Raw genomic sequence first — 12,545 nt, forward strand, 5'->3', positions numbered from 1 at the left:
CAGGCGATGGCTGTGTGCTTAGGTGACAATAAGCCAAGACACCTGGCTTGCAGGATGAAGTGGCAGTGGTCGATTTGGGCTCTGTGTACGGTCCTGAGTTGAGTTTGAAGGACTTCGGACTTGGTGCAGCAGCACTGGAGGTGGGAGGGACCTTTTAGTGATTCAGGATGAGTCACGGTAGCGAGGAGAGATTAAGAGGTGGGTAAGTAATCCAAAAGGGAAGGACGAAGGGTCTACAGTAGGGGGACTGGAAAGAGAGAGGAGAGACAAAAGGAAGAAAGGGAGAGGTGACAGCGCATAACGATATCAGAGAATTGAGAGGACTTGGGCTGGAATATGCGATTAGAGAGACAGCCGAGTAACCTGGGCCTGAGGTTTTGAATGGGGACCAGGAGAACGCGTGCTGGCAGCACCCACTTTGCTTAATCGTTGTGTGCCAACTCTTATTTAGAAGTTGAGTTTTGGGGCAATGAGAATGCATTTTTCTTGAAGAAATGCTTTCTGTGGTTGGTGCCCAGGTTCACAGTCCATCCCATGTTTGCCCATAATGTGCCCAAAGTTCTGTATTATGCTGGCAGGCAGGAAACAGCTAACGGACTGCAGACTGGTAGCCTGTGGACCACAACCACTTGGTACATGTGTTTTGTTTGGCCTCCACAATAGTTTGAAAAATTTTGAATTTTGGCAACATAAAAATCCTGATTTTTAAGTTCTCTTTAAACATAGGAGTACTGTACAGCCCTGGGCCCACATTTCCTATGTTGTAAAATGTGCCTAGACTTGAGTAGTGAGCATTATTACTTTGTTTAGTGGGCAGGCATTCCTCAGGTACCACCGTCTCCCATGTATCTGGACCCTAAGCTTGGTGGCAATTGCCATTTTACATCCAGCTGGCTTAGAAATACATGTGTGATCCCTGGATTTTGTGACCCTTTAGTATTACCAACTTATCCTCCAATTATACTCTTGGTGATTTCTTTTTTTTTTAAATCTAGTAGGGGAAGATGTGATAGAAGGAGGCTGGTCATTTAGCATAGTGTGAATTTCCATTTTATAGGTGAGAAAAAGGTGTAAAGGTGAAGATGGGAGGAGTCAGAATTTAAGTAATTTGCCCAAGATTACACAAATAAATAAGAGCAGAAACGGGAGTTATGTTTGTTTCTTTGGCCAACCCCATTTTGTGTCCAGTTTCGGAAATTGGGTTTCATTTTGGCATACGTACTGAGAACACTGGGAGTTTTTTGGATTTTTTCCTGAGGACTCCATGGGTTGATATTGATTAGATGTTTATCTCGATCCACCTCCCTTTTCCTTTCACATTTATTGAGAATCTGTGTGCCATCATAGTCTGCTCTAGACTAAATAGAAATAAATAAAAACGGAAGAAGAGCCTGCTCCTACCTTTCAATACCATGTTATCCTTGCCGTAACCTGTAGGTCCCGACTGGGTTTTCTCTTTCTCCTCCTCCCTTCTTGGTCTGCTGGGTTTCATAGCTACTCTGTACCTTCCTCGAACAAGCACACATTAATAAAGAGCTTTCCTAAGTGGTTTTGCTGGTGGTGAAAAGAGGTTTGTTTAAGGTCTTCCGATGCCCCTATCCCTCTCTACCTCTGTCCCTGTAAGATTCTGTGGAGAAGTACATGGGAACACGACTGTGGTGACCATTTGCTCAGTTTGCCTAGAACAGTCTGGGTTTACTCCAGTTTTCCTGGCATAGTTACAGTAGCTCCCCATTTTACTGTCAGATGTGCCAAGGTTTGGAGAGTACAGGATACGGGATCCTATGTATGATTGTTGTTGTGTCTATGGAGACACAGGTGTGGAAAGGAAATTCTCTGCCCTTCAGAAGAACCTTTCAACTCCACAGTTTAATGAGGTTTTGGTTTTAGGGTCTGAGGGAAGAAAGATAGATGGAAGCGAACTGGAAGGAGTGTGGGGTGTGAGACTTAAACAGTTTCTGCCCGTGGTGCTCGCTGTGGGATGTGTGTGCTGCTGGGGTTCATCTGCCTTTGTCTCCAAACCCCTCCCTCTTTCTGTTCCTGGAACTGGTGTGAGGAGTGAGAACTGAGGTTGGAGAGCTTTCTGGGTATCCGGGAGGGTGGTCGGCAGTATGGAAGGGGAGAGTAACCTGAGATCATGGCGGCGGGAAGGAAGGGAGCTGGAGCCCTGCACTGACTGTGTGTGTTAGGGATGAGAGTAGGTCGTGGTTTGTCTGCTCATCGTTGGAGAAGCAGGGAAGCCACAAAGTGTGACCCGAATTGTAGGGAATATAGAAGTTGTATGTCCTGTTTATGAGACTGAAGAGCTGGTATTCCTACAGAAGAGTGTTTCTGTGTGTTGGCTAGGCCTGCGGTCTCTGCATTAGAACTGATAAAGCTCTCTGCGTTACAGAAGGTTCCTGTTGTAAAAGAGGAAGAGGAGCCAGAGGAAGAAGATGAAGAAGAAATGGGCCACGCAGAGACCTATGCAGAGTACATGCCAATAAAATGTATGTCTTTGGGATTGGTCAGGATAATGAAAGACTGCTGGCTTCCTTGTGAACTTAACTAGCTTTCCCACACACGTTATTGTTTATTGCGATCCATGTTTTGACAACTATGAGCTATGTTATGTTTTAAACCACAGTATGTTTTAAAATATCTGCATGAAAATTTTACTGTTTATTATTTTTTTCTGCACAAATTAATAATGAACTTTGTTTTATTATTGCAGTCTTTTAAAACCAAAAATACAAGCTTGGGTTTTATTTCAAGTTAATTTTGCTCATATCAGCAGTGATTATTAAAATCATAGTAAATTGCAGAGATGTAAATGTCTGAGCTTTATGTAGTTTATACAACTTATCTAATCATAAAAATGTGGGAATCTTAAAACCAAAATATGCTCTTCAAATTCCATGGTTTACATTAACACCAATTCTTTTTCCCCCCATAATAACTATGAAAATTAGTAATTTTTAGGTTTTGTGTAAAAATTTTCACTTTTTCATTATATGGAGGTGATATGATGAAAAAAATCTGTGGCTAGAATTAGTCTTTTATATACTCTGAGTTTCTATAAAAAGTCACTAATAAATACCATTGAACTAAAAATTTCTGTTTACCAGGTATGTCTGGATCGCATACTTTTGTCGTCATTAAAATGAACTTTAGGTTGTGGTATCTGAAATTAGATATCTGTTCCCCCAATAATAGTTTTCACAAAAGGATTGAGTTTATCAAAGGCCCTTTAAACTAGAAGTCAGCAAACTAAATCTGTTCTGTTGCCTATTTTTATAAATAAAGTTTTATTGGAATGTAGCCATGCCCATTGGTTTATTTATTGGCTATGGCTGCTTTTTTGCCCTGCCACAAAGAAATGTTTAGTAGTTATAAAAGAGACCAGATGCCCCACAAAGCTGATATTTACTATCTGACCATTTATAGACACAGTTTGCCGACAACTATTTTAAATTATATTCACGTTATACGTTTTGGGAAATTGGTTACTGTTACTTTTATAACCAGGATTTCTTTTGACATACCTTTAAAGATAAAATTATATTGCAAACGTTTTTTTCACTATTGAAGCGAATGATTATTCAAATAAACTTCTGGACCTAGGAGTATGTTCTGTTACTTCTGGAAAACCTGGTGGTATACACTAAGTTGGTATTTTTCTAGATCTTTTTAATCAGCAAGTCTCTACTGAAAGCATAAATAGTTGATAAGTAGGTCATTTTAGTCCAATTTAAGCAGTACTTTACCATTAATCAGTGACTTGTTAGAGAATCCTGGAGTATATAGTTACCTATTTACTTACTTATATTTTCTCTGTCATAGGAAAAATGTTGCAATGTTTTATAAACCCAGAATAATTAAAATGTATTTTTCGATTTTCATTCAGTAAAAATTGGCCTACGTCACCCAGATGCTGTAGTGGAAACTAGTTCTTTATCCAGTGTTACCCCTCCTGATGTTTGGTACAAAACATCCATTTCTGAAGAAACCATTGATAATGGCTGGTTATCAGCATTACAGCTTGAGGCCATTACATATGCAGCCCAGGTAAGCAATAGTATTTCATAGCTACATACCTCATTTATCTTTTAATCTTAGTCCATATAATATAGTTGTTTTAGTCCGAAGGTAAATTTTCCTTGCATGAAAACTTGTGATTTTTATAGAAGTTTTATGTGTTAGAAAATGAAACTAGTAGCACGGATGTGTAGCTAGTAGCATGGATATGTGGGTAGTGCATTGCTAGTAGAAATGACAAATGTCATAAACTTGGGATTCACTGCTAATTTCTAATTAGCAAATCTTTATTGTCATCCAACTCTGCACCAATTGCTGGAGTTACCAGGGCATGTATATATTAAAACTAAAAATACATATATCCTTTGACCTAACAATTCCATTATTTGGGGTCTGTCCCATATAACTATTAGATAAGAACACACACACATGTATACGCTTATATATACATATGTGTATTTATGTATGTTTATGTATATGTGTGTATGGCTGTTTGTTGCAGCTTCCACCCCCACCCCCAGTGGCTGAAAGCTAGAAAAGATTGAAAACCCACATCCTTAGGGATGATTGAATAAACTGGTGTTACTGTTTGGGTGTTGTACCAGCTTTTAAAACAATGTTAGAGTTATGCCAGTTGTTTTCAAAGGATTTTTGTCGTACTCTATCTTTGTAAAATAAGTAATGGCCAAACAGCCATATTTATGTGTAATGTAAAAGTGTGTGCGGTTGTGCACGTGTTGAAAGGGGCATGGAAGAATGCTCCTTAATTTAATTTTAGTCACCTGGTGCATGTGAGGATAGCAAAATTGAACATATAGTAAATATAAAACTATTCATACTAAGCTATACTATATCATTTATATAAGCATCGATCACAGCAACATAATCCTAAAACAATATAGGAAAGACTGATCCTAAAATATCGAAAGGAGTAGATTAATTACCATTTTTTTTTTCAGCAACATGAAACATTCCTACCTAATGGAGATCGTGCTGGCTTCTTAATAGGTGACGGTGCTGGTGTAGGAAAAGGAAGGACGATAGCAGGAATCATCTATGAAAATTATTTGTTGAGTAGAAAAAGAGCGTTGTGGTAAGTGCTAAAGACTGGCTGTGGAAGCTTCATGTGTGAATAATTACTTCAGCATGTGGGGATGGGTTTCAATGAGTAGGTGTGCTTTTCTTTGAAGTGTCAAGGCCTAGTTTTATTCCTGAATACTGCCAGAATGATGGAATTTGCAATTAATTTGTGTGTTTTTCTTTTTTTGTGTGTGTGGCAGGTTCAGTGTTTCAAATGATTTAAAGTATGATGCTGAAAGAGATTTGAGGGATATTGGAGCAAAAAACATTTTGGTCCATTCATTAAATAAGGTATGAAAGTTTTCTATTCATTGGTCATTCAATAAATATTGATTCATTTATGAGGTGGGAATAATACGTTTCTACTTCATAGGGTTGTTACAATGGTTGAATAAATTTTTCACAGAAAGCCTGATGAGTGCTAGCCATTCTTGGCTTGTAGATTACTGTGTGTCATACTGTGACAGGTAGGGTTATGTAGTGACAAACAAAAAATAGGCATTGTCTCTGTTGTTACAGAGTTTATGCTTTTAGTCTTCAGTGTTATTTTTGTCTTTGTTTCTGAAGTAATCTTATGTGGGTGAAACTCCTATAACTGAATTTAAGGGCGCGGTGTCAAGTTGTGTGGACAGGTGGTGTGCCCATCGAATTGTGCTTTGGAGACTGGGTCAGATATTTAGACATCCAGTGGACCTCCATACCTGCACCTGTGTTCGTGTTGAGACACATCTATCAAGTAGAAGACTGTGCGCCTCAGTGTCTAAAGCAGTTTAATGTGATTACAGTCTTAATGTTCATTTTTAGCAAATCTTTATTGTCGTCCAACTCTGCACCAGTTGCTGGAGTTACCAGGGTGGCATAGATAGACCTAGTTCCTGCAAGTGCCTCCCTCTAGCCCTTTGAAAAGAAGTAGATGCATATCTACTTTGCACGTGATTCCTAAGTTGGTTCAGTAGTGCCCTTGCGCACCAGTGCTGCTTTTTACTGATTGGATTGGTAGGTAAAGTACTACCGTGTTTCCCCGAAAATAAGACCTAACTGGAAAATGAGCCCTAGCATGATTTTTCAGGATGACATCCCCTGAACATAAGCCCTGATGCATCTTTTGGAGCAAAAATTAATATAAGACCCGGTCTTGTTTTCGGAGAAACGACGATACATATTGAATGACTAACTGTTCAAAACAAAAAAAACCATGTAACTGGCATCTAGAATAGTTCTGACTTCTGAGTCAGTGTAAATGAAGAAGGATACGTTACTAATCATTATTCTTATATTTCCCTCAGAACTTAATTACAGGGCTTTGTGTATAGTAAGTGCACAATAAATATTTGTAGAATGAATATTGTAACTTTTGTAGGGGAGTTTGGAATCTTTTGGTGATAGACTTTTTTGAGACTTTGGAAACGGGATCCTTGTACGATAAAGTTGTACGTATGCATATGCGGGTGCGTGCATTGTGTGTACGTATCCACATACGTACAAGAAAGTTTGTGTGTGGTCTTAGGAGGTCCTTGACTTCTCTGAGGCTCATCATAGACCACGAGTTTCCTGCTGCAGAAGTTTGGGTGGGATAAATGTTTCAGAGAGAAAAAGACATTTATTACATTCTTCTCTTTTCATTTTAGTTTAAGTATGGAAAAATTTCTTCCAAACACAATGGGAGCGTGAAAAAGGGTGTTATTTTTGCAACCTATTCGTCCCTTATTGGTGAAAGTCAGTCTGGCGGTAAATATAAAACCAGGTTAAAACAGCTCCTACATTGGTGTGGTGATGACTTCGACGGAGTGGTATCCTTTGCAACAAATGTTTTTATATTTTTAATGACACAAAAGTTACTGTAAGCATAAACACTTAGAAAATAGGAATCTGGAGATTTAACAAATTGCTGGGGTGACAGACAGCTTTAATGATTACAGAGAGTTCAAGGGGGTTAGAAAGTTGTTTCTATTTTGTAACTGTCGTGTGGGAAGCCAAATCTTAAATTCCTGGTTTAGGAAAATAGGTGTGGGAAATGATGAATATGATAGTTCCCTCTGGGATAGTCACATTTGCACATTTACATAGTAAAGTACTTGAGAAGACTAAGGGGAAAAAGCTGTTAATGTTAACTTAGTGATTTCCAGACTTATTTGCTCACAGCATACCTTTTTACATGTCCTGCACAAGGAACACCAGTATCTGAAATGCTGATTAATTTGGTTACCAGTTGTGCTTCTGCTTACAGAATTTGCCAAAATTGTCTCTCTCGTGTACATTTCTTGCCTCAGTGAATCCTTTCTTCCATTAATTAAGAATTAAATATATTTAAGATAAATACCGAATTCAATGGGTGCCTATGAGACTTGAGAGGGAGGGGGTAAAATCAAGGAGAAGCACGTAGATGATTTCATTTCTGTTTGTAATCTTAATAAAAAAGAAAACAGTCTGAAGCAAAAATGGAAGAAAGTTAAGGTTTCACAAAGCTGGACGATAACCACGTGGGTGTTATTTAAAAAGTTAATGCCCAGGGGGCTTGTTGTCAACAGCATCTTTTCGCCTAATAGTCTTGAATTTTATCTCAGGGTCACAACCCCAGAAATATTGGATGTTTCCCAAGGCTTCTGGGAAATAAAAGTTGACTTCCTGAAAGATTGGAGACACATACTGCTGATGTGATACGTTCCTTAATTCATTCCTTACAGATAGTGTTTGATGAATGTCATAAAGCAAAAAACTTATGTCCTGTTGGCTCTTCAAAGCCAACCAAGACAGGCTTAGCAGTTTTAGAGCTTCAGAACAAATTGCCAAAGGCCAGAGTTGTTTATGCTAGTGCCACTGGTAAGTAGATATTTATTTAAAAGATACATATTTATTTAAAAGATAGAGGTTATTTTTTCAGCTATAATATGTATTATTTTGGGTTTTTTCAGGAGCTTCTGAACCACGAAACATGGCCTATATGAACCGTCTTGGAATATGGGGCGAAGGAACCCCGTTTCGAGAATTCAGTGACTTTATTCAAGCAGTAGAACGGAGGTAATGCATCTCAGTGTGCACTATTTGTTCTCAGCAGTCTAAAACCTCTTTCATGTATGTTCACGCCCTACTATATTTAATGATAGTTACTGTGTGTTTTAATTTTACTCAGAGGTGTTGGTGCCATGGAAATAGTTGCTATGGATATGAAGCTGAGAGGAATGTACATTGCTCGACAGCTGAGCTTTACTGGAGTGACCTTCAAAATCGAGGAAGTTCTTCTTTCTCAAAGCTATGTAAAAATGTATAACAAAGCAGTCAAGCTGGTGAGAATGATTTCCTTAATTCCTAGTATTTTTAATGTACTTAATAATGTTTCTGTTAGTCAGTTTTGTTCAGTGTAATGTGGGTCAGCCCACAGGAGTATATTTCTGCTATAAAACAACAGGTAGATTATCGGATCCTTGTTTGTCAATTTTCCAAGTCTTATATAGATAATTTGTTTAAAAAATAGCCATTTATTTCAGTTGCATCATTTTTAAAATCGCAGTGTAACTATTCCCTAAAATGACCACCTTAGCTAATAAGAATTTGGGGACAACTCTATGTGAGCATCCTAAAAACATGTTTAGAGTCCCAAGTTAGTGAATATGCTTCATTAAACTAACATTAAATGGTCTTGCCCTTAACGTTATTTTGATTGAATTAGTTGTTTAAAAGTAACTTACACTCAGAGATGAAATACCAAAATGTTGATTGTATGTCTTTAGTGGGTCATTGCCAGAGAGCGATTTCAGCAAGCTGCCGATCTGATTGATGCTGAGCAGCGAATGAAGAAATCCATGTGGGGTCAGTTCTGGTCTGCTCACCAGAGATTTTTCAAATACTTGTGCATAGCATCCAAAGTTAAAAGGGTTGTGCAGCTAGCTCGAGAAGAAATCAAGAATGGAAAAGTAAGTTGGATGACACATTAAAAGATTCATTTTTTGCTTATGTTTTGTTTAAAAGTCTTTTGGGTGTTGAGGTTTTCTAACTATAAAGTCTGCTCTTTCTAGTAGTTGTAAAAGTATTAATGTAGATAAGATTTTAAAGAATACATTTTTTAAAATAATAAAAGCAATGCCTGGGTTATAAAAAATTTAGATAGTTCAGAAAAGTGTAAAGAAATAAACATAACTGGGCTGGCCTGGTGGCTCAGGCGATTGGAGCTCCATGCTCCTAACGCCGAAGGCTGCGGGTTCGATTCCCACATGGGCCAGTGGACTCTCAACCACAAGGTTGCCGGTTCGACTCCCGCAAGGGATGGTGGGTTCCACCCCCTGCAGCTAATACTGAGCACGGCACCTTGAGCTGAGCTGCCGCTTAGCTCCCAGATGGCTCAGTTGGTTGGAGTGTCCTCTCAACCACAAGGTTGCCGGTTTGACTCCCGCAAGGGATGGTGGGCTGTGCCCCCTGCAACGGCAACTGGACCTTGAGCTGAGCTGCGCCCTCCACAACTAAGATTGAAAGGACAACAACTTGACTTGGAAAAAGTCCTGGAAGTACACACCAATAAAGTACTGTTACCTTTCCCCAATAAAACCTTTAAAAAAAAGAAAAAGAAATAAACTTAACTAATCTGGCCATCCATCGATATAACCACTGATAACAGGTGGATATATATTGCCTGAAGGGTTTTTTCTTTTTTGTGAATATATGTATATATTTAAAGCACATGGAACTAGGCAGGGGGGCCTTCAATTGTGTCCACTATTGTAATCCTATTTCCTGGCCTATTTTTACACATAACGTGTTTCAAATATATGTAGAATAAATAAATGAGCACACATGCACCATAATGGGTCATTCTTATTTGAAATAGTTTGTTTACTATAAACATTTAAAATACATCTTAAGAAATCACGTGCATGTGTTGATTTCTAATTCATACATCGTTTTCTTCTCCAGTGTGTTGTAATTGGTCTGCAGTCGACAGGAGAAGCCAGAACTTTAGAAGCCTTGGAAGAAGGCGGGGGAGAATTGAATGATTTTGTTTCAACTGCCAAGTAATGTTTTTGGTTTTGAGATTTTACTTAGATTAATTTACATGTTGGCATTTCCTGGAGGCAAAATTTTTGATTCACCTATACTGTCTTTCACGTTTTTCTGACCTTGGTTTTTCCATTCTTTGTGTATCCATAGCAGTGTATCTATTGGGGTAAAAAAGCAAATGCCGAAAGGTTAAGCATTTTGACAGTATTATGCCCAGTATTTGGACTAACGAAAGGGCTTGATTTTTGTCTGTCTTGTACATCTTGGAAATCTGTGGCAGTTTGGTTTTTGTTTTTGCTTTTGTGTATTTGAAATTACAATTTCAATAAGTACATATATGAGTAAGCAGTAAGTGTAGTTTGCCCCAATTTAGTAAGCTATAATACTTGCAAATAGTCATGAGGTATTCAAAAAGAGTTTAAAAAATGTTTTAAGCACTGTTTTACAGTTTTTTGCCTAACCTGCCAATTCTAACTTTGGTAGTAAAAGTAGCAAAATAACCTTTGTCTCCATACTGCCTCTTGCCTTAGGGGATACATTTAAGTGGCTCTTTTTCAGATGGAAATAAACAAAAACTGCTTTTAAAAGCAAAAGATGCCCCTAATCTGTATTGTATTTGTTAATCTGTATTTTATTTGTGCTTGTGTGCCTGGTGCTACCCTGTTTAAAATGATAGCCACTAGTTCATGTAGCTTTGAGCAGGTGAAACGGCTAGTCCAAATTAAGATATGCTCTCAGTATAAAATATGCACCAGGTTTCAAAGACATAAGAAAAAATAATGTAAAACACTGATTGCATATTGGAAGTGATGTAGTGAGTTAAATAAAATATACTATTAAAGTTAGTCTCACCCGTTTACTTTTAATGTAACTACTAGAAAATGTATAAATTGCATATTTGGCTTGGCTTGCCATTATTGTATTGCAGTTGGACAGCTTTGACCTAGAATATTAAAACTCACTGAGCTTGATTATCAATATTTTGTAAGGCTGAACAAAGTATGTTCATTTTTAAGAAGTATATTCGGTAAGACTTTAATAAGTTATTTTGCAAACTGAACTACTCACTATCACTTTTTCTCTCTCCTGCAAACAGAGGAGTGTTGCAGTCACTCATTGAAAAACACTTCCCTGCTCCAGACAGGAAAAAACTTTACAGTTTGCTGGGAATCGATTTGACAGCTCCAAGTAACAACAGTTCACCAAGAGATAGTCCTTGTAAAGAAAACAAAATAAAGAAGCGGAAAGGTGGGTATTTATTTTTTTTTTTAATAGTATTGAAAGGAGTATAAATTTGAGCACTTGGAAGCAGATCTATTCGGGGAATTAACTGCGTTCCTTGAATTGGCAAGTGGGTGTATATTTTTACTGTTGCTCATGTAGTTTTGAACGTACAAGTAACCCCCTGTTTTAAATTAGGGCTTGAACCACATGACTGGTGCTAGGCCCCGCGTTAAGCACTGGCCACACAGTGGATCCGTGTGAAAGGAAGCCATAGGTTTTCAGTTTTACAGCCAGGAAAGAAACTAAGGCACAGAAAGATGAAGAGGTTGGAGCGTCTTCCCAGATTCACCCAGCTTGTGGGTGTGGTGTTAGCCATTTTATAATAATGCAAACTTGAGTTTGTGTTTAGGAGCTTAGAAGCTGTTTGACTTTCAGAAGTTCTCTTTTCATCCTCTTTCTCTACAATGTTGACAATAGCCTATTATACAGTAAAGGCCGTGATGCTGTGTGTTCTAAACACAGTGCCCGCACTTTGACCCTATTTCATTTGTTTTGAAAACTACTTTCGTTTCCATTTTTAATGTGCCTGAAAATGGTTTGGTTGTTAGATATAATTGGCACTATTTTTATTAGTGACACGAACGTTAGCTGTGTCTTAGCATCAGTGACATCTCAAATATGTGAGCCTTTTAGTGGGCTTCTTAGTTTTCATTGGTTTGTTCCAGATGTTGTTTCTGAATATTCACTAAGATAATTTAGATCAGCATCTTGTTTGGCTTTTAAAACTGAAGTTTTATAGATTGCTTTTTTTCTTTTTAAAGTACAGCTGACCCTTGAACAAGGAAGGGGTTTAGGGGCACCGCACCCCCATGCAGTCAGAAATCTGTATGAAACTTTTGACTCCCTCAGAACTTAACTACTACTCATAGCCAACTGTTGACTAGAAGCCTTACCTATAACATAAATGTCAATTCACACATATTTTGTATGTAATGTATGTTATATACTGTATTCTTAAACTATGATAGAGGAAAAAACGCTAAGAAAGTCATAAGGAATTAAAAATACATTTGCATTATTTATTGAAAAAAATTCATGTATAAGTGGACCCACACAGTTCAAAGCAGTGGTGTTCAAGGTCAATTATATTCTGTGAAGTATGTTTTTAAGTATTTTATTTTTAAGTATTCTATAAGACTGTAATTATGAGGCCTTATCCCAACCAGATACACAGT

At 37.9% G+C, this 12,545-nt stretch overlaps 1 protein-coding gene across 5 annotated transcripts in view; it reads left to right on the forward strand.

Annotated features, from left to right (window-relative positions):
- Positions 1-12,545, forward strand: part of SBNO1 (strawberry notch homolog 1) — a 45,046-nt gene that overhangs the window by 14,292 nt on the left and 18,209 nt on the right. For 3 of the 5 annotated variants that reach the window (XM_081036712.1, XM_081036713.1, XM_081036714.1), the window contains exons 6-16: positions 2,393-2,489; positions 3,887-4,047; positions 4,977-5,110; positions 5,298-5,388; positions 6,726-6,887; positions 7,782-7,917; positions 8,010-8,115; positions 8,228-8,381; positions 8,826-9,008; positions 10,003-10,100; positions 11,183-11,334. In XM_081036712.1, coding sequence (XP_080892838.1) covers positions 2,393-2,489; positions 3,887-4,047; positions 4,977-5,110; positions 5,298-5,388; positions 6,726-6,887; positions 7,782-7,917; positions 8,010-8,115; positions 8,228-8,381; positions 8,826-9,008; positions 10,003-10,100; positions 11,183-11,334 — 1,474 coding nt within the window. The remainder of the gene's footprint in view (positions 1-2,392; positions 2,490-3,886; positions 4,048-4,976; positions 5,111-5,297; positions 5,389-6,725; positions 6,888-7,781; positions 7,918-8,009; positions 8,116-8,227; positions 8,382-8,825; positions 9,009-10,002; positions 10,101-11,182; positions 11,335-12,545) is intronic. The other 2 variants (XM_081036715.1, XM_081036716.1) reach the window with 1 other exon arrangement.

The sequence above is a fragment of the Rhinolophus hipposideros genome (assembly GCF_964194185.1).
Source record: "Rhinolophus hipposideros genome assembly, chromosome: 24".
Taxonomy (NCBI): domain Eukaryota; kingdom Metazoa; phylum Chordata; class Mammalia; order Chiroptera; family Rhinolophidae; genus Rhinolophus; species Rhinolophus hipposideros.